The 26,615-nt window shown below is 39.5% G+C and overlaps 4 protein-coding genes across 6 annotated transcripts; 2 read left to right on the top strand and 2 right to left on the bottom strand.

Annotated features, from left to right (window-relative positions):
- Positions 1–752: 752 nt before the first annotated feature.
- Positions 753–2,352, bottom strand: LOC124320834. 3 transcript variants are annotated; one of them, XM_046783736.1, is made up of 5 exons: positions 1,912–2,352; positions 1,784–1,847; positions 1,627–1,719; positions 1,496–1,561; positions 753–1,357 (listed from the first exon to the last, which is right to left on the bottom strand). In XM_046783736.1, exons 1-5 carry the CDS (start codon positions 1,912–1,914, stop codon positions 948–950), a joined length of 636 nt encoding a protein of 211 aa, XP_046639692.1. In that variant the 5' UTR covers positions 1,915–2,352; the 3' UTR covers positions 753–947. The 3 variants fall into 3 exon arrangements, with proteins under 3 accessions (XP_046639692.1, XP_046639691.1, XP_046639689.1); XM_046783735.1 differs by having other exon boundaries at positions 756–1,370; positions 1,509–1,561; XM_046783733.1 differs by having other exon boundaries at positions 761–1,561.
- Positions 2,353–2,540: 188 nt separating this feature from the next.
- LOC124312871 (syntaxin-6-like) lies at positions 2,541–4,482 on the top strand. The gene is made up of 7 exons (XM_046777408.1): positions 2,541–2,738; positions 2,833–3,002; positions 3,239–3,393; positions 3,492–3,569; positions 3,650–3,816; positions 3,907–4,001; positions 4,082–4,482. Exons 1-7 carry the CDS (start codon positions 2,704–2,706, stop codon positions 4,156–4,158), a joined length of 777 nt encoding a protein of 258 aa, XP_046633364.1. The 5' UTR covers positions 2,541–2,703; the 3' UTR covers positions 4,159–4,482.
- On the bottom strand, positions 4,303–6,684 carry LOC124312864 (selenocysteine-specific elongation factor-like). Its single transcript, XM_046777396.1, has 9 exons — positions 6,342–6,684; positions 6,239–6,283; positions 6,113–6,159; positions 5,931–6,053; positions 5,606–5,869; positions 5,174–5,532; positions 4,886–5,090; positions 4,649–4,823; positions 4,303–4,586 (listed from the first exon to the last, which is right to left on the bottom strand). Exons 1-9 carry the CDS (start codon positions 6,571–6,573, stop codon positions 4,426–4,428), a joined length of 1,611 nt encoding a protein of 536 aa, XP_046633352.1. The 5' UTR covers positions 6,574–6,684; the 3' UTR covers positions 4,303–4,425.
- A 229-nt stretch (positions 6,685–6,913) lies between these two features.
- LOC124312860 (WD repeat-containing protein 47-like) lies at positions 6,914–21,100 on the top strand. Its single transcript, XM_046777382.1, has 14 exons — positions 6,914–7,063; positions 7,606–7,748; positions 7,817–8,321; positions 8,875–9,326; positions 9,398–9,519; positions 9,663–9,773; positions 10,057–10,117; positions 18,798–18,965; positions 19,034–19,137; positions 19,495–19,664; positions 19,773–19,943; positions 20,018–20,163; positions 20,228–20,446; positions 20,518–21,100. The coding sequence occupies exons 2-14, from the start codon at positions 7,647–7,649 to the stop codon at positions 20,662–20,664; spliced, it is 2,478 nt and encodes an 825-aa protein (XP_046633338.1). The 5' UTR covers positions 6,914–7,063; positions 7,606–7,646; the 3' UTR covers positions 20,665–21,100.
- Positions 21,101–26,615: the final 5,515 nt, after the last annotated feature.

The raw sequence follows: 26,615 nt of genomic DNA, 5'->3' as shown, positions 1-26,615 counted from the left end.
CGCGTTGCAGTGTGAAGGGGTGCCGTGGACAGGAGATTTTATTTTGGCTCCCGCCATGTCGCATAGGACTAGGCTTGTCGGGTTAATCGTGCCCGAGGGAAGGAAAGGGAGGAAAGGAAAGAATGAAAAAAAGAGGGGACCAGACTTTCCTTTCCTCCCTATTCTTCCCTCGGGCACGATTAACCCGACAAGCCTAGTCCCATGCCACATGGCGGGAGCCAAAATAAAATCTCCTGTCCACGGCACCCCTTCACACTGCAACGCGACGCAAAGGGGTCGGCTTGACCCATACCTTTTCATTGGAATAAGGTCTATAGCTCTGTCCGTATCATGTCCATACAAATGTCGCTAGTAAAAAAGTTGCTTCTCGTCGAAACCCCTTATGGGAAATTTAACATGGTCATTGGCAACCATCTCTCCATACCCATGTTCTAACCATGTATGCAGAGCTATAGAATACGCTATAGAATAGTATTCTATAGCTCTGATCAGAGCTATAGATACCTGGTCAGTTCATGGCTGTGTTGGCTTCCCTATCCCGGTTTCAGGGTAAACGTAAGCCGATTTGGAAGAATGAATGAGCGCCTCTAGTGAGTGTGTCAGCTACTACGTGAAGCCAGCCAATCAGGAAGGGTCTATGAAAAACTCATTGGCCAATCACAGCTTACTTTTCTACAAGAAGTAAACAATAATAAAAAGGAGAAGTATCCAACTGTCAAACCTCTAAGTTTTATCTAACTTCTAAGTGTCCTATCTTTTTAAATGTCCTCACATTTTTACATTTTATTGTTTGGTTGTGTAAAAAAAATATGTGGTGTAAATACATGGTACGTTTTATTCTTAGTTACTTTGAATTTTATTCTCTTTCTGCAATATTTCGATCTTAACACGCCAGCTGAGTCCAATATACCAGAAAGACGAGATTAAAGGTTAATATTTATGAACCTTTAATGAGGAATGCATGAACAAATTTTTCGATCGTTGAAATCCTTTATCAATTGCGTTATATTTTCAACTGTTGTGAAATGGTTTGACAAAGCAGTAGTGCTTGATGGAATGTTCTTTCTGTTGACATAATACATTACTTCTTGTTTGTTTTGAAAATGTACACTTTTCACATTATAATTTCCATTTGGTAGTTGATCCATCGAAATGCAATAAATCATTTGTTTGATTTGATCAAAAGACCATATCCAATTCTTTGGTATCATTGATAAAGTTACTAGTGACTGAAATGTCACAAAATTAGACTTGAAATTAGTAGAGCTTGCTTCCATAGAAGGTGATGTAACTGTCGAATCTTCAATGACAACAGCAACGTTTTTGTTCATTACATCAGGAAGTGGATCAAAAATAGCTTCTTCAGCAGCCTGGGGAATGTCCATTGATTCTTGAATAGTAGAGGTAGCTTCCATAGAAGGCGATGCAACTGTCGTATCTTCAATGACAACAGCAAGATTTTCTTTGATTGAATCAGGAAGTGGATCAACAATTCCTTCTTCAGCAGCCTGGTGAATGTCGATTGTTTCTTGAATAGTAGAGGTAACTTCCATGGAGGGTGCTATAAGATTAAAATTAAAGCAATTGCTCTTCAAAATAAAATGTAAAGAGAACTATTATCAATACCTGTACTGTCAACTTTTTTTCTCTTTGACGTAGTAGGTGGTTTGTCTACTTTTGGTCGTTTCCTTACTGATGCATTGCTAGCATTTGCTTCCACTGCAATATATATTTAAGAATAGCGTTATTTGATGTTAAACAAAATAAACATATGTAAAAATACCATTAAGGTTATTTCTCCATTTAAAACCATCAACATTTTGCATTGCTTGTCGGCTAGATTGTATCTAAAATGAAAATGGTTTAGTTTCTGTGTGACATTAAAGATTTTACAGGAAAGGAAATACATACCATTTATGAGAAAATGTTTGGGAATTGCTCCAGCATTAAGATTCCTACGTTTGAAAGGATGGAACACGTTCAAAATTTCAATCCCTGATTTAAAGTCACTTTCGTCAAAATGACGGGAGCAAATACGTGAGGTGCTCGTCAAATTGCTACATGGAATTAGTTCTTGCCATTTTGATAATGAAGTTTTAGGAACTGCAAACAAAGTAACATCATTTTCTTTTTGATTTCCTTTGTAATATGTTGTTTTACAACCAGGAACAGCACACCTGCCAACCATTTTTACAGAAATTATGGTTAGGCTTCATTCACGTAATACACGATGATGGCCGCCGTATTCACATATTACACAAAAATGGCCGCCGAAAGTATTCAACGTCTTATCACTAGATGGCGCTGATTCATTCTTCCACTTCACAACTTCTGACAAGCTCCGCCCTAAAATGTCTGAAAATCAGGGATACGTTTACCCTGAAACCGGGATAGGGAAGCCAACACAGCCATGAACTGACCAGGGATCTATAGCTCTGCTCTGATGTATGTTTCAAACAAATCTAAATTTCATGCAACGAGCCTAACTTCTCTAAACTGGCAACGTTCTAGGGTTCCATCGGATCCAACCTCCGAAAGTGGCAGCACTGAGCAAGACACAAGTGAGAAGTCAGAAGTGACAGATCGAAGGTGAAGGACTGAAGGCTGCCAGACGGATCAATAACTGGACGTATAAACAGTATAAATAGCGAATAGTAATAGTTTATTTTAACAGTCAGCTTATCGTGAGATGTTAATTGTGTCATGTCTCTCGAAGATCCATTTTTTGTTGTAAAGGAGTAAGATTTCTAATCACTATTTTATGCACGAAAGATCATTTTTTTTGCAGACAAATTTATTAACCTTCAGAAAACTTTTATTTACCCACTAAAGTGAAGTTACGAAAGCTTTGAATCGCACAAGGGGGCTGTATCAACATTGGCAGCATCTTCGAAAAGAGGGAATTGTATTTTCTAAAGACGAAGTTCAGAAAACAACAGCAGAATTAAGAAATTCAATCAGGAGCATAGAGTGGGATCTAGAAGACCTGGAAGACACCATTGGTAAATATGTCTATTTTATATATTCCCTATTTACACAAAAGTAATACTAGATATCTTTGCATTAATTAATTTTAATAATAAGTTAACTAGAGATACATACTAAGAAGCCCTTCCATGTCTTTAATTGTGGCAGTATAGTTATTGTTCATTTACACTTGTTTCTGCTTATAATAGCTGTATCATTTAGCAGTTTAGGTACAAAATATAAATTTCTTGTGTGAACATGTTTATTGCAGCAATTGTGGAAAAAAATCCTAGCCGATTCCGACTTAATAGTGCCGAAGTTGTCCAACGAAGATTTTTTGTCCAGCAAACCAGAGACGAAATCGGGAATATAAAAGAAAAGCTACAAATCATGAGAGGCCAAGACTTTGATCAATCTGCGAAAAAGGTAATTTTTCTCGTTACCATGCATGAAGTTGCAATGCATGAAGTTAAAAGTTGCGTTAAACTTCGTTTTTTTTTACATTTGTTTACTTCGCAATAAAGCCACTGCTTGAAAATTCGAGTCCTATTCGACATGCCCCCAAGAATTCATCTGCAGGCTATGTTCGGATCCCAATTCAAGTACCAATCCTTTACCGCGATTTTACTGCCTACCTTTAAGATACAATAAAATTGATTATGCTGTTTTACATATATTAAAGGGTGATCAAGAAGATGGAGATGATGATAGACAAATGAAAAGTGTATTGCAGCAGCAGGCCTCATTAGTAAAACAACAGGATGAACAGCTAGTTCTAATATCAGGATCTGTTGGTACTTTGAAAAGTATGTCGCGACGGATCGGTAGCGAACTTGATGAACAAGCACTGTGAGTTAAGACTATTCCAGTAAACTAATGTGGATTTAGTTTATTACCTTTCTTCCTGAATCTTTATATTCCTTACTTTTAAAATTTTAGAATACTTGATGATATGGGACACGAAATGGAAAACACAGAAACAAAAATGGACTCCACTTTAAAAAAAATGGCAAAGGTTCTACGTATGTCTAACGGTAATCACAACAATATTATTTTGATTGTTCTTATGTTTTCGTATGCTTTATATAAATTCATTTTCAAAATATTCTTTTAGATCGCCGCCAATGGATTGCTATAGGAATTTTAACTGGGCTGATGGTTATCGTGATTATACTATTTTATGTTTTGTAACGGGTTTTTTTTCTATAACTTTATCTTTTGTCACTATCTAGAAGTATTTTATTTTAAGCTTTTGCATGTGTCCAAATTTGCTGTCTTTCAAAATTCTATTTATTTGAGGCTATATTTTAAAGAGTACCACTTTTTTCCTAAAGGCCACGTGGACACGTGTGTTATATAGTAGAGTGCATCAAGAAAAAAAAAGGCTGCGAGCAATTCATTCTGCATTCCACTTGTAAATTTCAATTTTGTATTTTTCCATTTGCACGATTTTACTGTTTATGTCTGAATCATCTTTTTGTGAGGATCGTATATATATCGTTTAAACGAAAGAAATATTTTTACTTGCACATTTTTTTCATCAGATGCCGACGATTCCTGCGGTTTCTTTTTCTTGTTGAGGGCAGCTAAAAGTAGTTGTGTGTTGTCTTTTAAACCATCTTAAGAGAAAACAATCGGGATATTTTATTACAATTCAAGTTCAAAATATGAAAATTATTACCCATGAAACGAATTTTGATTTTGCCACTCTGACCAAATGATCCTTCAATTATTCCTATTTCCCCAGTTGACAAAGTAACCTTTAGGTTAATGAACGGCTGAACATTAGTTTCTTTTTTAACTAAGTTCTTTCCAATAACTTCGCACGACGAAGTCATCCGTTCAACGACACCTTCCTGTTCATAGATATGGTTTTATTTGATTGGAGATTACTTGAAGTGTAAACGAATGTACTTACTCTGACTTTTGTTTTATAAACTTTCAACCGTACAAGATCTCCTCTGTAATTTTCGTCCCCAAACACGAAAAGAACATTTCCTTTAAAGGCAATGCGACATGTATTACTGTGGATATCAGTGTCAAACTTAGAACCTATTATCAAGCCTCTGGGAACCACAGGGACCGGATGGTCAAATTCTAAAACAGCAAAGAAAAAATCCCCTCTAAAAAAATGGATCATTAAAAAAAATGGGTCATTAAAAAAAAAGAATAAAAAACAAATTTAATTTAAACAGTGCTTAGTTACGTTTTCTCTGCAATTTCATCACAATATTTGTAATCGATGTCAAAATTCAGCTCTGGAACGGCCGATTGGAATAAATGTATTCGAGCCATTACAGTCTCGTGCCCCAAAGTAATATGATACTTTGTCTTGTTTTTAATGGTTTGTTTGTAGTAAACAACTTTATCCACATTCACTATCAACCCGTAAGCCATCGGCAAGGATCCAGGTGAGCATGCCATTCCTCTTTCCAATAGTTTGGGATCAAACTGTGTAACACATATGCCCAATCGATCGCCTTGAAATGCGCTTTCTACACCTTGATGAAACATTTGCATAGATTTGACTTTCCGCGTTAACTTTAGCATTGGTATTTCGATAGCCTGGAAATCATAAAATAAAATGTGGTATTATTTTCTAATCTGGAAACGCTGGATATCACAGTGAAATTCTCACATCATTGATCGATATTTTTCCTTGAAGAACTGTTCCAGTCATCACAGTTCCTTGCCCTTTTATAGGAAAGCAATGGTCAACTGAAAATAAGAAACTACCAGATGTATCACGTTTTGGAATGAACACCAACTGTTTAAGAATTTCAATGAGATTAGATATCCCATTAGATGCCAATTCTGAAGTATCGGAACACGCTGAAACAGCAACAATGGTACAACTATGGAATTTAGTATTCTTTAGAGTCAGTTGAATTTTTTTAGTCATCTAATAATATGATTAAGATTTAGAAAGCTATCAAACACAATTCATTAAAAACTGATAATACCTTTTCTATTGTTAGCTGGCGTTTTTCATTGGGAATCAAATCAATTTTGTTCAGAACAACTATCATTTGATTACATGTGATTTCTCCTATAACAAGGCACTCAGCTGTTTGTGTTTGCATTCCCTTTGGGAAATTGAGAATTCATTATCTTACAATTTAAGAATGGTTGATAAATAAGATACCTTTGTAATATCAATTACTAATAACATCAAATCGATAATTTGGGCACCTAAGTAAGAATAAAGATTGCAATTTGTTATGATATACTCCTTTAGAAGTAAAATTTAAAACAAAGAAGCAAAACAAACCTCCTATAATTGTTTTGATGAGAGATGCATGTCCTGGGCAGTCAACTATAACCATTATAAAATAAATATTGTATTATACACAAATTTACAAGAGTTAAATTACCAAGGGTAAATTGAAGTTTGGTGTAGAGTGATGAAATATCACATTTGACATGATCAGGTAAATCAACAGAAAACGAACTGAAACCTAAATCAAGTGTGATTCCTCTTTCTTTTGATTGAGGATTTTTATCGAAACATGCTGTGCTTGCAATCGAACTCAAAGCTTTCACCAAAGTAGTCTTCCCACTGTCAACATGACCTAAAACTCCTAAATTGATATTAAGGGTAGACATTTCTTCCGTTCACAAGACCGGCAAAGAAATATACTCATAACTTTTTTTTTCTTATTTATTTTTTTGTTTTGTTTTTTTATTATTATCTTCCCTTGAAATTATTTCTGCATACAGCTACGTTGCACGATAAAAAATATACAATTGATAAATGTATATATTATTATATTCGGCTTTATTGGCTCAAAAATGAAAAAATTGATAACAGAAAAGAGTAGCAACAAAGTAGTTAAATATTTTGTTGTCAAGATTTTTGTTAAAAATGTTCTTTCGTGGCTTAGACAGTATATTTTTTTTTAGATAAATTCTCTCTCAATCCATTGGTCAACCGGCAAGGGCAAGCCCAGCAGTTGTTTGTGTCTGCGAGAACAGTGCAGTTTCACTCAGTCCAGTCTCGTCTGTCATGGCCGATATTGTGGCTTTCATCTAAACAAATCTATATTTGGAAATTGCAAAAAGAAGGTGTTTGTGCCATCATAAAGCAGTTTATTTAGTGAGTAGCCAAAGATTCTACTTTCTTGCTACATTTCGTTTGTTTTGACATCACCAATTTAAAAAAATCAAAATAAATACATGATTCAATGGAATCGCCATTATTTGTAAACGTGGGAAGAAGGGGTGAACAATTCGAGAAAGAGTAATGTGAAAGTGGAAATTAAGTGAAGCGATAGTCAACGCAGAAATTAGGGCTTTTAGATTATTCTGTACTTAATATTCGTGTATTGTGAAACGGGTTAGTTCAATGGAACTCAGGGAGCTAAACTAAAACTTTGAAATTTTCCGACGCAACCGTGGGGAAAGAAACTGAGAGTGTTACGTTAACTTATCTGTTGCATTTCACTTTGGGGCTTGAGCGTACAAGAACAGCAGATGAAATTTTTTTAGCCGGGGGCTACTTGAGTTGGGCAGTACAGAGAACGATGAGAAACTGCTGTCGGGTTTCGCTCCGGTATCATTTTCTTGACCGAAAATGTCTTTACGTCCTTTTGCTTGGCCTAACTGTAACAGTGTTTAACTTCCTTTTTGTCTGGACAGGAAAATAAAAGTATTAAAATAGGAAAGCTTCGTCGGACATAATGTCGGTGGGAAGCAGTGTCCCACGACTGCATTTACGAGAAGACGATGTGGTTCGACTTGTCTTGGAATTCATCTGCAGTCGTCAATTCCACATCAGCCAGGTGTGTAAAAATATCATCGTTTTTATGTCAACAGAATGTGTAGCTTTTTCTTTAAAAAAAAATTCCAGTTGAGCCTGGAACGAGAGACGGGAGTGATTAATGGCATCTATTCGGATGATGTTCTGTTTCTGCGCCAACTCATCTTGGACGGCCAATGGGATGATGTTACAGAATTTATTCAACCGTTGGAAGCCATTGCCACCTTCGACGCACATACTTTTCACTACCTCATTCTCCGTCAAAAATATATCGAGCTTCTCTGCATCAAGTCTGAAGCGGGGTTAATCGCCAATGTCGATGCCGCTGTCGAAGAAGTGGTCAAAGTCCTCAGCGACTTGGAGAAATTGTGCCCGTCCAGAGAAGTTTACAACCATCTCTGTCTCCTGTTGACCTTGCCGAAATTGATCGATCACGCTGACTATCACGACTGGAACCCTTCCAGTGCTCGGGTTCGTTGCTTCCAGGACATCTACCCGTTGGTGGAGAAATTTTTGCCTTACGAGAAACCAGCCAAGGACCGACATGCCTTGCAGGAAGCCACAAACGATCGACTAATCCATCTACTTATCAAAGGTCAGAAAATACGATTAATATGCTATTCATTCTCAGGTGTTAAAGGCATTTATTCTTTACACACGTGCAACAGAAATTTATTTTGATGTTGGTCTTTTATAAGTAGATGAAAGTATAATCTATCGTATAATATGTTAGATTTACCATTTATGTTGAAATATCAATGTGATTTAGCCCAAATTCTACGGTACCCAATTATCAGCACACCATTCTGATTGAGTACCTTGTGAAAATTGGATAAGTTTGGATATTGTCCAAGGGAAAGACAAATTTTTAAAGTAGAGAAAATATTGAAATACTTGGCCTAAAAATAGGGCCAGATTCATTCCTTAATTTTGTTCTTTGAAATTTAACTGTAAAACAACCCGCCCAATTTTAAATACTGATTGTCCTGTTTGCTTGAAATTGCTATAAAGATAGGACTTTTGTCGTATATCGTCTGAATTGTCATTAAGTAGCGATAAAATAAAGACGAGAGTGTTTTATGACCATATCCTCCTGACAATTGTAGGTGAAAGATATATGCTAACGCAAAATTGTTGCATCTATTTAGGTCTTTTATACGAATCGTGTGTGGAATTCTGTCAGCGTCGAGCCTTATCGGGTAGCGTCAAGGAGCGGTCTCCTCCTCAATTGCGATTTGGCTCGCTTCTGAGTTCTAGCAAAAAATTCCACGATTCGGATTTGAGTCTATTGTCCTGGCTCCAGAGCATTCCAGCGCAAACTTTTGCTCATCCCTTCGAGCAGCGAACGTTGGATGTTGACGTGGAGAGATTGGATAAGCCATCGCTGGAAACGTCATGGACCGAGCACATGCTGGTTACACCCATCAAGCCCAAACTTTTCCCCTACTCAGCCATGCCTTTTGGAAGACCCCGCTCTGTTGATCTCATGTCTCGCTCTCTGAACCCTTCCCTGGATGGTCTACCGTTTGGCAGCGGGACAATGTGGCGCTCTAGCCTAGCCAGCTTTCATCTGACTGGGAAAAAATCCATGACGACATCGGTTTGAGACTTTTTTTTTCTATTACAATTTTTGAATATCTCGTTGTATTAAATCATTCTATTTTATTAAAGGTGGATCGACTCTTTGAAAGTGACGAGAAAGGATCGAAGACTGTCCAACCGCCTTCTGTTAGTACGGTGAATGAACTTGCTAAGGAACACAGCCCTTTTAATGAAACGGAAGATAATAAAAGGTTTGTATGTTGTTAATATTATGTGATTTTAACAAGAATTTTTTTAATGTTGCTCCGTGCAACAGTGAAGAAGATTATAAGATTTATTTGAGAATATCGTCAGCTTACGATGGATGGTCATGCATTATTTTCTTTTATGATAGAGTAATCGCATCCGACATTCCGGAGAAACCCCCGCGGGCTGAACCAGCTAGTGGAGATTTACTGCGTGAATTCCAGCGGTTAAAACATTCTCCGAGTGCGTCCGCCAATAAGTAAGTACCCGGTGCATACATATGCGGTATAATATTAAGGGCAGCTGCTTTAAATAGCGTCCACGGTTTCCACGAGTCGACGGCGTAGACTCAGTGTTTTATGCCCATTGGCACGCAATGAGTGGAGTTGAACAGGACCCCCCTCCCTTTTGTTTGGAAATTCTTCCTGATTGGGAATAGGTGGAAACGCTTTTTACCTTTTACGGAGTGCTCCTTTTTGATTGCTATCAAAATTGTTGGCGAGAAGGTGACAGCTAATCTTTCATTTTGTATGTGCGTACAGGTTGGCAGCGCCGCCGCCCCAAGCGTTGTCTGATCCGACCAACGAGCCAGCCGAGGATAAGGTAAGACGCTATTTATTCACAGAAAAAGCTGCTGATCGATGGGCGTAACCATTTTCATCACGGCTGTTCGTCGTCATCGAAACACAATTGTCATGATTCGCCTAAGCGAAATCGAATGATGGTTCAGGAATGCTGGCGGAATGTCACGAAAGATGAGCGGAATGATTTAGTTGAATACCCATAAGTTCCGTAAGTGTTTCGGGTAACCCGGATGCTGTCGCTGGACTTGTCGAGTTGAAAACAGCCATTGAATAATGAATACTCAACTACATTGTGGTTTAATGTCGATTACCTAAAATGGAATTTAGTGTGTCGATGGTATCAACAAGCAAGCGCGTTCCGCTGGCAGGTTTCGTTACATTTGGCCGTCGCTGCTCTGTGTGTTACTTGGCCATTGGTCAACAGGTTTCTTTTCTGTTTTCAAAAATTTATTCTTTATGAATAAATCCATTTGAGAGTGTTTCAGAGATTGGTGTGAGATGGCGCCCGACTTTGCCGCGGTTGCGGGCGTGGTACCTTTTTTATTTTATTTTACGCCTTGTCTCTTCGTCGTCATTTCCAACCTTGATGCGAGCAAAGGCTCAAAAAGAGCCCAGTTAGGACAGCAGAAAAGCTCGTGTATGAGATATACGCAATAGCCGAGTCTAAATTGATCTCTCTCCTCTCTTGTTGTCATCTTGATGGATGGGGGCTGAACCACACAGGGAGAGCCCTTGGCATACTTGTACGTTGTAAATAGAGCCATATACAGTGCTGGATGATGCGCACTGTAAGCTTTCTTCTCGGAGCTTATTTCAACTATGCATGATCAAGATAGTCTGCAGGCAATCGACCTAGGGTGGAGTGGCCAATATCCTTGTTTGTTTGCCCCACTATATTTCTTCCACGTACCCAAAAAAGCTAGAGAATATCCCGGCTTCTATTTTGATTTACACCTAACCTCATGGTTGGGTTTGATGATGATTTTTCTGGGTGACGCCCTTACCTTGCCACACGTCACATTCCGAATGGGGAGAAAAGGGTGTTAGCTCGCTCATCTTTAATCAAGTTTCCAATTTTCCATCGGTGCGTTTTTTTACTTTTGGGAAATACATAATCGCCGATAATCGCGTACTAATGAATTCGTGTTGTGACTTGTAGCTTCGTCAAGAAAAGAAAGATATTGAAAATCGGAGATACTACTGCCTATCTTTCATTAACGTCTTGGTGAATGAATAGCATATTTACGCAAATGTGTTCAGAAGGAATTGGAAATTTTCTTTTCTTAGTGGGAGGGGGTTAGTTTAGATTGGTACAAACTTTACATTGGTCGGGGGCTGCTCTTGGTTTCCTTTTTTGGCCTAATATGGCGTGGTTCCTTCTTTTTTATTATTTTGTATTTCTCCTCCTCTTTTGTGTGCGCATGTGTGCATGCTGTGTTGTTTGAGAAGTATTCCCGCTAGCGTGAGCTGGCGCACACCTATTGCGGCTTCGCCAGTCAGGAAGGAAAGACCTCCAACACCACATACGGCTCAAAACAGGTCTCAGTCATCAGCCAGTCGTCCCACTTGACGCGTGTCAGATTGGTTACAGCGCCAAAGCTTTCTCCAACATTTATTGTCTGCCTTGATAGTGCCAGCGAGAAAATGGAGGAAGCCACTCTTCGCAAGTTGGATGAAATGTTCAGCGAATTGCGGCAGGAAATCAAGGAAAATCATTTGCAGAAAGTGCACCAACAAAAGGAGCAACAGCAACACCAAGGGCACTGTCTTTCGTCTCGATCCAGTTCTAATTTGAATATCGGTAGACGGCAGTCACTGCCGACCCACGTCACGTCAGGCCGACGAGTGTCAATGCCCGCCAAGTTGGTGTCGCCGGCGACGTCGTCCGTTAGACGCGGATCGCTTCCCATTGAAGTTGACGTACGCCGGTCTAGTCTGCCCACTTTCCCTGCTCGGCGTTCGTCGGTTGAATTGCCACCGCAGCACCGCGAATCGCCCAACGCCCGGAGATTCTCTCGTGATTCTCTTGACCTAGATTTGGTTATTGAAGACGCTTCCGAAGCGGATGCCGACTCTGATTACAACAATTCGATCATAGTCGAGGAAGACGAAGAAGTAGACGCTGAGGTATGTCTTTTTATGAATGGTTTCTCTTATTATGTTTTTTTTTCTCTCATTTTTCTTCCGTTGAAATATTATAATTGAGCCACGTCAGCTTGTCATTGCAGAGAGGAGAGAAAAGAAAAAAGGTGCAATTACGTCGGGGTTTCTTTTGGCACTCTGATTTTATGGTTGTCGTGAGTCGTTTGATGATTGCTGCCTTATCTCGTTTGTTTTAACGGCATTGTGGCCGATCCCTTTATCGCCGTCTTCTCACGATTTCTTGCAGACTAGGCTACTAAATCGTGGTTTTTCGATTGATGTTATTTATTTTTATTTATTTTTTTACTTTTTTTTACTTCTCATCGTAATGCCAATGAATCACAGTTATTGTAGACTAGCTTGTAACTACTCCCATCTAGCGATGTTATTTGCAAGTTTTTATTTTGCTGGAGGCGTCCTCGAAATCCCCACCTTTTCACGGTTTTATTGACGCACGAACACGAATCACTGTCCAGTTTTTATTGGAACTATTTATTCACAATATGCCCTTCTTTTTCTTTGCATGTCTGGCGGTATTGACATTCTCATATTTCTTGTTTCTCAATCGAGTCGAGAAAGAAAAAAAGGAAATGTTGCATGTCCAAAATGGTCGAGTCCCCGTGTATCTGATTGAAATTGTTTTTTTTTTTTTTATTATTATTATTTTTTGTTTTGTTTTGTTTCGTGTTATGGTCCTCAATTTGAAGGGATGTCAAGTTATGTATATCTGGATCACTCGGAATTATGCCAAATGGGCGTTGTACGCGGATCAGCAAAACTGCCAATCGCAATGGCTTCATCACAAATCCGATCAGTATTTGCCATTAGCTTTTTATTGTACGTCGTAATGATCCGCGTCTTTACGGAATGTTGCTATTCTCTGAGTTGGTTCTTTCAATGAAACTTTTTGGTGAACGCCAACTAGCGTTAGAAACGGTCTCTTTTCAAATAGAACCGAAATGCCGTCGATCGTGAAGTAGGTTACAGCCGCGTACGTCTTGTAAGGCACCTAAAAAGGGGTTGACCATATGTTGCATTGTTTACCTTTTAACGACCTACAAACAAGTGGCTCTGATTCTTCTTTTTTCGTCCTTATCCGTAGTCTTGCCACTTCTCTCCGACCGTACGGACATGCAAAGTATTTTGACGTTGACGCGAAATTTGAATTTGATTGGCGCAGCAACGCAAACTTCACCGTCGTCATTAACCGTCCCGCCGTTTTCGAATGCGTTTGGTGTACGTAGTGTGCGTTCCTCAATATCGTTCAGTCACCATGCCCAGGTGGTCTCATGGATATACGTCTTGGGTACGTGTATACATCATTGTAACATTCCCGCTGCTTTTCACATTTATTTCGTGTTTTTGCATACGATTCGCATCCCGTTTATTTCTCTTGGTCGTTTTTTCTTTCAAATATGGAACGCGGATTTGGGCCCATCTTTTTGTTGTTGTTGTTGTTGTTGTTGTTGTTGTTTTACCGGAAAAACATACAAGATGAGCGTGATGATGATGACTTACATGTAAAATCGTGGTCGGCCAAACAAGTCGTACAAGTGAGAAATTGTTCTCTCTTCTGCGTTCCCCTTTTCATTCTGGTTTAGAATCTTAAGACGAAAATGAAGAAAACGATATTCCCACGCATCTCTTTATGTTTGGTTAAACTTCGAATCCTGTACAGCAACAGCAACAGCCACTCGACTCGGCCATGTGGATCGGTTCGGAATGGCGCCTATTGGTGATTCATCCGGATAGCCAGTCCTTCTTTAGCTCGTTTTGGAGAAGCATTGTAGTCTTTTTGTTTGTAGCGTCGTAAAGGAATGAATACCTCGAGGCCAGTCGTTTACCGTCTTTTGGATGAATGAGCAAACAACTCAAAGCATGTGGCGAAATCGAGTGGCAGCAGCAGCAGCAGCAGAGGGAGCAGCAGCCTTCTCTTTCTTGAGCCTTTGCTGCCATCTGCTTGAATACCAAACTCGATTCAGTCCTTGTATCAACGTAGATGGTCCTAGGTCGATGCTGGTCTTTAGAGAGCCGAAAATTGTTGGAAATTTTTAAGGGGTCATGGCCGTCCCGATTTTTTAATGACAACGTAGCTTTCGTAGACAAATTTTGTTGGATTTTCGGTTTTAAAAAGGAACTGCAATTCCCGCCTTGGAAATGCCGCTTGCCCGACAGATATTCCAGCCGTCATTCTTGTGGCTTTGTTTTGTTTTGTTTTTTCTCTCCTTGGCGAACCCGTGTGGCGCCACACTGTCGCCTGACTAAGGGCTATTTCTTTTATGATTTTCAATTCGTTTTGGTGCTTGACGCAAACCAGACGTCAAACAGGATTAATGACTATTTTCAACGCAATTTCAAATTGGCTCAAAGTCTCAAACGCTGATTGATTATTGATTATTACCAATTCTTCAGACAGGTTTCTTTTCTTTTTTTTTCACTTCTATTTTGAACAAAATGTTAGCCAACCGTAAGGTTGTTGCCCGCGTGCAGCGTTTTAAATTAAGGGTTGCGATAAACTGATTTTATTCCTTTTTTCTACCAGAAATTGGGCAGCTCTAATGATCGTGGTATTTAAAAATAGAAGTAGAGTAAGAAAACACCAATCTCCCAAATGGTCCACACAAATTGCAGTTGTAGCGTTCTCATTTAGATTTCCTATATTCTGTGTGTCATTTGCATTCCACCTTCACACTTTGAATAATAATATCGCTTAATAATAAGGTACAAAAGGCTTGGAAGGAATGTACAGCCATGTGTATGACAACTTCCGTGTCTGTGTGAGAGTCGTGAATATGTAATGAGGTGAGCATCATCTTCCGTCTCGAATGGTTAGCAAAATGTTGTTGCATCCGTTATTTTGTCAAGGAAAGATAACCCCGTTTCGTTGGCATAACGTTTCCCTTTTCGTCTTGTCACACAAAGGGCCTTGCGCTTGATCAAGAGAGAGTTGCTCGAAATGATTGCCAGCGATCAACAACAAAAAATAGAAAACAGGAACTTCAAGTCTTTTCTTCCGAACTAGAAATCCGTTGGAAAGGTGAATAACGACTCGAGAAAAACAACTCCTCCCACCCGGCTCTCTTTTGATGGCAAAGGGCAATGCATTGGCTGGAGAAAACTTTTTTTTTGTTTTTTGTTTTTTTCGGTTTTTGAAACCTCAATGGTACTGGCTCAAAATGAGGACTGAGGGAGGGAAGGAAATAGCGGGAATGTTGTTTCTCTCTTCTGGCTTCCTCCTTTATGCTTCTGTTGCTGCTGCTGCTGCTGCTGCTACTACTACCATACCAAATTGCTTCAGGTCTTGAAAAGACTTCGCCTCTTTTTTTCTTTCGGCTTTTTAAAAGTTGGTGTACTCGAGTGCAGGTGTAAGGCTGCGTCAGTCAGCCTCGTACGTTCAGATGCTCTGGGTGTTTTACCCAAAGGGAAAAGAGTAGTTGTTTTTGTGTTGGGCGTTTGAATTGTGCTAAGCATACGCGATGGCAGTTTAATCGTTGATTCAGCCAAGTGATTAGTTCTTCATTCGAGATGCATCGCAATCAGTTCATTCCCCGGCGTTATCCAGTGTTAAACCAAATTGCGCAAAATGACCGAAAGAATTCCATGGAATCGCTGCTGTGTCACAATGACAAGTATCCAGCGAAACGCTCTGAATTTGTGCACGCTACTGTTGAAGACGATCTGATTGGGCCGGGTCATATGCGATCACGATCGCGGTCGCGAACGCGGGAAGTCATTCGTCGTGGGCCCAGATCAAGTTCGAGTTCGAAGCCTCATTCGGCGGCTGTTAGACCGGGACTAGAAATACACGTTCCGCAACGAGGTCGCTACATTGTCGTCGAAGATGTTCGGAACGCTAGAAAGCGGAGTTCGACGCCGGAATTTGTTTTGGTCAACAAAGAGAACGGCCGGGCCATTCCACTCCACTCGATTTACCAAAATCCTCAGCAGCCCCGCCCCATGAGTACCTTCAAATCGGCGACACCTACCGATCCGCCGGTGGATTACGACAAAGTCGATTTCCAACAATCTCAGCGAAGATTTAGCAAAGAACAAATGCGTAAAGCGAGATCCATGAGCGATCTGAGTGACGACGGCCGTTATAGCCGTTCGCCTGCCCATTCGGCTTCGTCCTTTGAATCTCCACGCCAATCCTCGGTAACTAATAGACCCTCATCTCTCTGTCTCTCTGTCTCTCTGTCTCGAGACAAAAACATGGCTCGACGTATTCACCGTTAGGAAAGACAGAAGAAAATGTTCTCTCTGAAAATAGGCCAACGACGTGTAGCCCGACCTGACCTTTCACGTTTTGCTTCGTGTAGCGCAATCTCTTGATAATGACTATGTAACCTCTGCTCTTTCCTATTTTTCGGTCGGGTATTTCTAATGCGGTTTGCCCTGTTTCTCCATCCGGGGCCATAAAGACAGTCCCCTCCGGAACATTGTTACCAGTCTCTCTCATTATACCTGTCGACTTGATCACATTTTACTCGCCGTGATGGCTTTTGTTCCGGTAGCGATACGACACTGTTGCAACCATTGCAACCTGTTGGTACCGTCGTGGCAAGCGCATTTCGATGGGCACGAGTAACGACCGTGCCATTCAACACCTCGTGCAAGGCCCTATGTTGTTTCGCTGGTTGGAATGTCTTTTCAACACCGTATGGCCATGATGTGAACTTTTAGTTACTTTTCGCTGAATCATACACTTTTTGAGAATTCCATCCAGTGGATGGAGGAAAGATAGAAGAAAAGTCACGCCATCTGTTTGGCTGTGTACGTACGGTCATCATCGAGGGAAAACGCGCGTGTATAAGGAAAAAAATGAAATGTAGAAACTAGAAAGGCGTTTCGAATATTCGCCACGTATACGACACATTTCTTTCTTTCGCATTTTTTTCCTGATTTCGAAAGTTCTGTCAATTTTATTTAAAAAATGTCGACGTTGACATTGCGTCAATATTTTATGATATTGAGATCAACCCACTTTTGGCATTCTCGAAATAAACTTGTGGAACGCGAATTCGTAACGAGAAAGTGTTTGGCCATCTGCACTTTGTTAAGACAAAAGAAAAAGGAAAAAATGCGTTAAATCTGTTAAGAACTTCAATTAGAATCTATCTGCTTCGAAAATGTAATCCGTAGTACAATCGTGAAAATCAATTACTTTTATTCGTCTTTTGAGAGAAAAGTGAAACCCCCCAAATGTTTTTTCATGTAGCGTGATAATTGTTAACGCCTTTCGGACTTTATTTTTATAACACGTTTGGTTCTCAGGTCGTTTGAGGTTCTTCTCCGTTTTATCAATTCGGCTTGTTATTACACATTTCCGCTCTCTTCCGGATTTAAAAAAAAAAAAAAAAAAAAAAAAAAAAAAAAAAAAAATCTTATTGCCGGATTTCTTACCACCATATGGTGTATTATGACGACAAGTGTCTGCCATTAACCCCACCCGTCCCTTATTTGTTTTCCTAGAATAGTTGGTGAACGGCCTTTGAAAAATCTTTGCCTTTACCTTTGCATGATTGAAAAGCAACTTTTCTATTTTGGCTTCGATCTTCCAACATACCATTTAAATGCCAGAAAACTAGAAATTCCAGTTGTTTCGCTTGTGAGCCCCAAAATGGTCAATAAGGAAGCGCGTGCGCCAGTTTGCAATTCAACGTCACAACTGTCGATGGCTGTGTACGTGAATGTTTCTGGGGTTTTTTCTTTTCTTTATTTTAAATTGTTTTTTTTGGTGGAGTGATTTCCGCCGTCGCTCACCCATAGCCCAGGCTCATTTGTGTGTATCTGGTGTTATCACCAGAAAAATTCCCTTCGCTTCCCATGTATAGAAACGGGGCCGCCTCGTGTCGATAGCGCGGGACTGGGTACCGGCCATTGTGGTCAGTCGCGTCGTAGCTCTCGATTGGAGCACTACGTTTGATGCTGCCGTGTTTTTGCCATTTATTCGTTTCGAGTTTGTTGATTGGCTGTGCGTTTTTGTTGATTGGAACAACAATGAGCTATTATGCTCTGACGTCATGGTGAACAACACATCAGCCCACCGTCCGGCAGTGCTTCGCAACACCAAACGACCAGCGCCACCAATTGTACCACTTAACTTTTCACACTTTAATCTCATTTGCTGACGTTTCGGCATCGCAATTAAGGCCCTTTGAGAAGCGAAGAAATTTCATTTCATAACCGTCCTCTGTTTATTGTGCATCATTTTATTATATTTTTCAACCGAGAAAGTTTGAATTTGTTGAATTTGAAGTAGAAATGTTCTCCTTTTTCCAGTTGTTAGAAACCTGTTGAGTATTTTTACGGAATCAAAGGCGAGATGCCGTTGGGTTCCGCTAAGCGAATAGCAAATCTGAATATAAGTCACAGTTGAGAGCGCCGCAGTTGTGGGTTTATTTTATCCAGCAGGAAAGATTGTTGTTATTTTTATTACAACTGTGGGATGCCTACGAGAGACAATGCGTTTCTCCTGCTACTGTTATACCCATGGTGGTCAATAGAAAATCTAACTGGAAATTTCTTTTTTGTTTTCTTTTCCTTTCCTATTGCAGCCTCAATTACCGGCCAACCAGAATGGGTCAGCCGCTTCAACATCGGGCCCAACATCAGGCTCGGGATCGCTGGGATCGGGATCAGTATCTGCGTCGACCGCAATGCCCGGTAGCGGTTTGTCGGGCAAACCTCGTTTCATAGCCGTCACGTCATTGGACGATGTTCAGGTGAAACTTACCGGTCGACTGATGGATCTGGTTTGGTTCTGTAACCAATCATTATTTTCTGAATTTAGGCCGTACGTTGTGCCGAATTTCATCCTAGCGGCCGACTTTATGCGGTAGGCTCCAACTCAAAGACGTTACGCATCTGCTCCTATCCAAAGTTGTCGGACCTGAGGTATGTCCATAGTCCTTTGACGTTCAAGGACGTCAGACACATGTTCTGCACAGCTGTTACTCTCTTTCTCCTTCTCGCCCGTCCGTTCATCTGTGTCTCCCTCTTTTGTTCTCTGCGCATTTCATCTCCGTCAACGCCTTGATACATGTCCGCTTTCGTTAACACTATTCCAACCCTATTTCAGTCGTCGGCGTCCGAAACCACCTCTTTTACATTATCATTACAGCATAGCCTCCTGTTTGTTGTTTATTTCCAGCCGAAAAATATGATTTCGACGTCGTTTAGATTCGCTCCAATGCGCTTCATTTCATTTTTTCTTTCTTTTTTCTTTCTTTTTTGGGGGGTCTTTTGTCACAGGGATGACCACACTACGTGCCAGTCCACCGTTCTCTTCAAGCGTACCAAACATCATAAAGGATCGATTTACTGTCTTGCCTGGAGCCCGGCAGGTGATTTGATCGCCACGGGGAGCAACGACAAAACGGTCAAATTGATGAGATTCAATGCCGATACCTGCAATATGGAAGGTAAATCTAAACGACTTTTTTTTTTAATTGGTTTATATTTACTGGAAAATAACTGATCATTCTTTTTAAAAAAAAAAAAAAAAAAAAAAAAAAAAAAAAAAAAAACAGGGCAAGAAATTGAATTGGCAATGCACGACGGAACAGTCAGAGACGTTTGTTTTATTGAGGATATGAGTAACAAATCCAGTTTGCTCGTCAGCGGAGGAGCTGGAGATTGTAAAATCTACGTGACGGATTGCGTTACCGGAACACCTTTTCAAGCGCTAACCGGACACTCTGGTGCGTTTCTTAAACTTTTGAAACATTGAACACGATTTACAACGCTTAACCTGGGTGTCACTTTCTTTTAACAGGACACGTCTTGTCTCTTTACACTTGGGGCGGTGCCATGTTTATTAGCGGCTCTCAAGATAAAACAGTCCGCATGTGGGACTTGCGAACCAGGGGCTGTGTTAACATGATTACGCCGCTAACCACGCCCAGCTCCCCTGTCAACAAGGTACACTCATTACTGAACTGATTTGACAGCTCATGTGTCACAGAAATGAATCATATTGAAATAGGGTTCTCCTGTTGCTTCGGTCGCCGTTGATCCGTCGGGACGTCTGATGGTTTCCGGCCACGAAGATGCCTCGTGCATCCTCTACGATATTCGAGGCAATCGGACTATTCAGAGCTTTAAACCTCATTCAGCTGATGTCCGTTCGGTCCGTTTTTCGCCGTCCGCTTACTATCTTTTGACGGGCGGTTATGACAACAAATTGGTGCTGACAGATTTACAGGTGGGTTGATTGTTTGAATTGTTAATTGGCTGTGTGATTTTACTTACTTCTTTTTTTCTGGTTTTATTTAGGGAGATTTAACCATGTCTTTACCGAGCATAGTCGTAGCGCAACATCAGGATAAGGTCATATCGGGCCGCTGGCATCCCAACGAATTTTCGTTCATCAGTTCAAGCGCCGATAAAACGAGTGCTTTATGGGCATTGCCTCCACTTTAAATAATATTTAATAATCCACAGATTGTTTGCTTTTGTACAAATTGCAAATGAGTTGGAAGACGAAGAGCTTCTGCCCGTTGTGAAAGAATGATGATGGGACAGGACTAATAATAATATGAATTGTTAAACCCATACGCATTGATATTTAAACTTATTTTTTCTGCTTTAAAAAGTTTAGCTTTTTGAAAAAGAATGAAAACAGCAATCCCGTTTGTGCTTCCAATTTGTTGCATTTTCCGTTGTTTTTACAAGTTGGCTTATTCCTTTATATATTTTAGATATTTCGACGCCTTAACCGAACCTTAATGAAATAAGGACGATCCTTTCTTGTTGTACCCTCGCGCCCTATCTGTTTTGTCATCTTCTTTGGACTTGGGAAGGTTCGTTACCGTCCACAGAATATCGGATGGATTTAATACAATTTGTTGATCTGCAATCACATACAATTCGTATTCAGAGCTGTGGAGTTGGATGATTAACTTAAAATCAAGATTTTTTCTTTTCTCTTTTTCAGGCGAAGCTCATTGATGCAATGACTATTACTTCCGTATGATGTTTGATAAGATATTGCAGTAAAAGACTAAATGGACAAAGAATGAAAGGCTCTGTCCTTGTGGGGGCGTGGCGAAGCGACCTAAGTTGCATCATTTACTGTACATTATAAATAGATTGGTTTGGATTTTTGGCAGAGTTTTTATGATTTCGTCAATGATCAGTTTTAATAGATAATCTTAAAATCTGATGGAATAATTACTGCAACTTGAGCTTACAAAGTGCGACGTGGTATGGTAGGGCCCCGTCACATGTAAGTCGCAATTTTTGTAGAATCTCTTTACTTTTTGTTTACTTCTTTGAAATTGAACTAAGAAAAAGTCGTTACAATCAATGCTCTTTTCCACCCATTCAGCTTTCCAGCTTCGAAATCTCTAAATCTCTTTTTTTGTTTAGTTGTTGCAGCTCCATTTGAACCAAACAAGCTAATTATCACGACATTTATCCAAATTTTCCCTCGATCGAATTAGCGTACCATTTCTTTTATGACCCCGTCCTGTTAAAGGACGGTTTCTCCGTCTTATAAACACCGCTTGTTACGCGTCACTTTTCAATTTCTGGACATCTTGTAAAAGACAATAAGATTTTTACATGTCGTAATTCGTATTTTTAGTTCAGCCAATAAAACCTTCCAATAAACAATACGGGGACACCACATAGCATAGCCGATCGAGCATGGCGAAGAAAACGAATCTCAAAATGAGAAATATGTCGTCGTATGGGCAGTATCCAATTATGAAATCAAATCAAAACGTTGGCCTATCACCACTTGAATATGGGAAATCAGTTTGCCATAGGAATATCAATGGAATATCAATCGCTATTCTGCGTATTTGGCTTACTGGAATCGGAGTATCGCGAAAGTCATCCTCTTCGCCGATGAGCCGATGGTGGCATTTTTATTAAGCCCATAACTCATACAAAAAGGAGCGTCGTTTGTTTACAAAGTAAAAAAATCATGATCAGCGATGGTATAGTTTGACAGCTTGACTGGTTAGGAAGGGGCGAGGCTCGAAAAGGAAATTCAGGCGGATGGATCTGGAAATCTGGATGGCATAGAAAAAGTTTGATTCCGATCAGATTTTGATGGTCATTCAGTTCAGGGTCCAGTTGATGATAAGACTGGCCATCCAGCGAACACCACAGGATGGAATCATTCGAATAATACAGTAAGTCAGAGAATAAAGCGAATCGTTCCTGGCAAAAGCAATATGTTTCGAATTGACGGGAGCTTCCGCCAACGTTGCCAATGTAGAAAATACTACTAACGGTATGACGGGGGAATCCCGGTGGAAATATGATATTGCATTCGGGTCTGGTTAAAATTATACGAATAAATGGTCACGTCTGATGTCATGCTAAGTCTAAGAGAAAAAAATGTAACTATTTTTGGGTGGATTGGATTTGCTCATTGCTGCTCACAAATTTGACAAAAAACGTCAAATTGGTCGACTTTCATGGACGTCTGGATGGACTTAAACAACCAAAAAAGCGTCTGGTCTTGTACCTCAACGTTCCCTATATGTTTCTTGGTCTAATCATGTAGGCTAATTATATATTCCTGCCCTCAGTTTAATAAAAGCCGTCTTTCACGTCAATTTTGACGACGCCTCACGAGTGAGCGCAACCGCTGCCACCCACCATCCCGTGTTTTAGTTCACCCCAACCTCCATTTACCGGTGAAAGTCTCCAAACCATTTGCCGTTAGGTTTGAAATGATTTGATAGCTGTCTCGTAGTCGGATGCCAGCATATTTGCATTTCCGTTACCCGCAAGGCCGAAGCCGAAAGGTTACTGGCCGAAGTTTTTATTTGCTATACTACAAGCCGCTAGTTCCGTCTCTTTTTTTGTGTGGCCTATTCCCTTCAGTTATTAGATTTATACATAGAAGGCTGTGACATTTATCTAGCCCTGATCTAGCCTATTCAAAGACGACTTCTATATTTCTTTTTTTGTTTTCTTTTGATATAAATTACAGGTTTAAATTTTTTGCTATAACTTTGCAGTAATTAAGATTTTTCATTCAAACATATCTTTCCTCACTCTTTTAAGTCTTATGAGCTATGACATTGATATTTATATTTTCTTAATGCTTTGTTGATTAAACAGGGGGCTGTTAGAAGTTATATTATATTATTTTGTAACCCCTGTGGAAGAATTTCAGCGATCCAGAAATTCAGTTGTTTTGGCGCATTGCTCATTTTTTTTTTTTTTTTTTTACTTTTAACGACTTTTAATGATAGGACTGGCTTCAAAAGCATTTATTAGAAATGAAATTATTAACGGGAAAAAAATCCCATAAAATATGATCGTCAAGATGCGTTGAAACATGATAGAGGTCAGCGGAAAGATAAGAGTAGGCTAGTTACAAACCTAATGTGAGTGCGGTTCACGTTCTTCTCTGAAGTGGAAATCATAAATGTCACAACTACTACGATTTTCGTGTTCACGATATGAAGAGAAATCTGTCCTGTTTATCATGTTTTGTTTTGACAAGGACTTGTATAGGCGACTGTAACAAAGCAACCAGGTTATTAATCCAGAAAAAAAGTGAACCATGAATACGCACGAATAAGTAGCTCCTCTACCTTATTGAGGCAACTATTGTTTTGGGGGGTATTCTCACCATTAGTTACTAAGTGGCTACATCATAATGCTTTCAAAGATGCGACCCCATGAATCATACAATAGAGTGATAAGAAATTCACTTCAGTTTCATTGTCATCGCTTCAGTGAACGGTGAGAACGAAAATCTCTGTTAAGATGAAAACCGTCTCAGTAAAAATTCGTGGCGTAAAGTTTGACCAAGTTTTATGTTCCACACGGAAAACAACGAATATTTTATTCTTACGTCACTATTGGCGGCACCATTTAAAAGAATGTAGCTTAATACGTTTTCGACGTTCAATAATGGTAGAAATATGACGTTTAAGTTTTTTTTCAACTTTTCACTCGTCGCATTGCCTATTCTGAATTCTCCATTGCTCTTATTTGAATATATGTCATTACGTCAGTACTCGATATAATCTTGGACGCCAAAAATGCATAAAATAGATAGCCTGCATGTGTCTAAACGAAACTTAACATGCGTGGGTATGCGCACACATATTTTATGACTGACCATCAATAAGAACATAAATTTATTTCTTCATTTATTTATTTAAGTTCCAATCAGTATTATATCAATCAAAACAGATATAGATTAAATCCTTGAAACCTGCATCATTTTCCATAAAACTGACTAAATATTGACACGACTGCCAATAGTTGCAATATTACTACAATAAATAATTAATAGTTTCGTTTGCTTTAATTTTCCTCGTCTCGTTACTCGTTAGTCACTAATTCATTCTTCGAATTACCAGGGTTTGCAACAAACCAAATATGCAGTACAGACCACGACCGATAGGGGGCTGCATAAGAGCCCGAGACCGGCAAGTTTCAAGTTTCAACCAGTTTCAACATTTTTGACGCAATAACCTTGTGTTAATTCACGATGTAGAATTGTATTTCTCCAACAAAGGCCATTAAACTTTCAAATTCAAATAGGAATCTTAGCACACTTGCGTTATTTGCCAAAAGTCGCATTTAAGTAAAATAGTTAAATCCAAAAATATGGTCATCTAGACTTTGCGACTGACAAACTCTGGTTGCTCTTCGAAGTTCCTAGATTGATGACACTAAAATTTTAAAAAATTGTGTTAGAAGACGCCTTGTCTGATAGGAATTTTACCTATGGTATTTTCTATTTCATTATGTTGTAGGAAAGTAAGATAATATGAAAACGAATCAGTAAAACGAAAGCAAGAAAAGAAAAGCATAGATATAAACAGCTGAGATCAGCAAGTTCGCACGTTGCTAAAGAAGTTCACACGAATGTTAAAGAAAATAAATGGACCTATTTTTTGAAACTGTAGATTCACTGCTGAATTTGTTGGATCGAGTTAGGCTACCTAAACCCTTAACATAAAGCATATTAGAGAAGCACATCGCTATTGGTTTTCTACGCAACATGTCAATAATTAAAATCATATTACACAATGTCATGAGTTCCATGAAGTATTCAGTTGAGCTTTCGACGAACTCATCAATCACATCTCGAATATAAATGAGGATTGTGAAAGATTTTTCAGGAATCGAATTCGTCTGGCTAGTCATTTGTAAATCTCAACCCTCATTAGGCTACATCCTATATGTCGTATCATATTCCTAAGAAGATCTTCCTTGTTTAAGCCGGTCTCAAAGTAATAGCTACATTCTAGTGTAGAATTACTTTCTGCAACAGAAATTGCATTTTCAATGGACGAGACGTTTGATTCGATTAAATTCGAAATAATTCAACGCTTTTGCCTCTTGATTAGCTGAATATCAATTATATCTGAAAAATAGAGTTATGATTAATTTATTTGTGAGCTTTTATTCAACTATTTCAGGCAAGTTCTCAAAAAAAGTATTTGATCAACTAACATGTAGGCCTAATTCGTTTCCCGACAAATCAACAAAAGGTCTTTTTTAGCAGGTTGGTAAATTCAGAGCACATCCAATCAACTCTAAAATCTATTACACTTTTGACCAGAACCAGAAATTCCGTACAGGAACAAGTTGGTTTAGTTCTAAGTTTGGGTATCTCGTTAACCCTTTTATCCCAACGGGAAAGACCTGATGATTTTCGTGTCTAACTGCACGGTAGATGATGAGAACCAATCAGCGCGGATCGAATGTAAAATGGGGAAAAAAAAGGAAATTTCGGTTCGAGGCGTATATGACACAAATAAAAATATGAATGATGCAGAGCCATAGGCAGAAGAAGAAATGCATATAAATATGATGAAAGGCGCATCACGCAATGGGTAGAACGTAGAAGATGATTCCGGCGGCGCCAGTTGAATGATCAATCACGGTCTACATGATGCGGCCTTCGGATTCCTGGAGCTTGATGATGATTGCCGGTCATCTAGTTTCTACCTTCTTTTTCCGTTTTTCGTATGGTGCATCAGACTGTTTCTTTCTCAATTGCATTATTTTTTTGTGGGCTCGACAACGAGCTGCTTTCGTGATGTAGCCCACTTTTACGGCTGATTATACCATGCGCGGAATGGCAGAAAAACAATGGACGGACATGTCAACTGGATGAGGAGCTTAAAGGCGTCACGATCCCAGTCAAAAACAAATCGACAGGTCCTTTTTTCCAATCGGCTTCACTAAAAGGGAAAGTTGCTGGAAAGATTTGGACGATGTCACTTTTTCCCCTGTATGATGGATGGGGGGATATTTCATCCCTACGGAAATCAGACAATATAAAAATATATTTCTAGGCCTAGTATTCCTCTTGGGTCTTTTATGATCGGCCCCAAAATTCTTTGAGAAGCTCCCTTCTTTCGGCTTTAATTACTTTCTTC

Source organism: Daphnia pulicaria, chromosome 1 (assembly GCF_021234035.1).
Source record: "Daphnia pulicaria isolate SC F1-1A chromosome 1, SC_F0-13Bv2, whole genome shotgun sequence".
NCBI lineage: Eukaryota > Metazoa > Arthropoda > Branchiopoda > Diplostraca > Daphniidae > Daphnia > Daphnia pulicaria.
Note: the sequence above shows the minus strand (reverse complement) of the source record. Positions and strands in the feature narration are given on the sequence as shown.

What these genes read in the sequence shown, in the direction of transcription:
- LOC124312864 (XM_046777396.1), bottom strand. Translation starts at nt 6,573, where the DNA reads ATGTCTACCCTTAATATCAATTTAGGAGTTTTAGGTCATGTTGACAGT. An exon ending in CATCAAAACAATTATAGGAG is followed by an intron (nt 6,160 to 6,238) that starts GTTTGTTTTGCT and finishes ATTCTTACTTAG; the next exon opens with GTGCCCAAATTATCGATTTG. An exon ending in TAGTAATTGATATTACAAAG is followed by an intron (nt 6,054 to 6,112) that starts GTATCTTATTTA and finishes AATTTCCCAAAG; the next exon opens with GGAATGCAAACACAAACAGC.
- LOC124320834 (XM_046783733.1), bottom strand. An exon ending in ATGGAGAAATAACCTTAATG is followed by an intron (nt 1,720 to 1,783) that starts GTATTTTTACAT and finishes TATATATTGCAG; the next exon opens with TGGAAGCAAATGCTAGCAAT. An exon ending in AAAAAAAGTTGACAGTACAG is followed by an intron (nt 1,562 to 1,626) that starts GTATTGATAATA and finishes TTAATCTTATAG; the next exon opens with CACCCTCCATGGAAGTTACC.
- LOC124312860 (XM_046777382.1), top strand. Translation starts at nt 7,647, where the DNA reads ATGTCGGTGGGAAGCAGTGTCCCACGACTGCATTTACGAGAAGACGAT. An exon ending in GTCAATTCCACATCAGCCAG is followed by an intron (nt 7,749 to 7,816) that starts GTGTGTAAAAAT and finishes AAAAAATTCCAG; the next exon opens with TTGAGCCTGGAACGAGAGAC. An exon ending in GAAACGGAAGATAATAAAAG is followed by an intron (nt 9,520 to 9,662) that starts GTTTGTATGTTG and finishes CTTTTATGATAG; the next exon opens with AGTAATCGCATCCGACATTC.
- LOC124312871 (XM_046777408.1), top strand. Translation starts at nt 2,704, where the DNA reads ATGTCTCTCGAAGATCCATTTTTTGTTGTAAAGGA. An exon ending in CCATTTTTTGTTGTAAAGGA is followed by an intron (nt 2,739 to 2,832) that starts GTAAGATTTCTA and finishes TACCCACTAAAG; the next exon opens with TGAAGTTACGAAAGCTTTGA. An exon ending in ATGTTCGGATCCCAATTCAA is followed by an intron (nt 3,570 to 3,649) that starts GTACCAATCCTT and finishes CATATATTAAAG; the next exon opens with GGTGATCAAGAAGATGGAGA.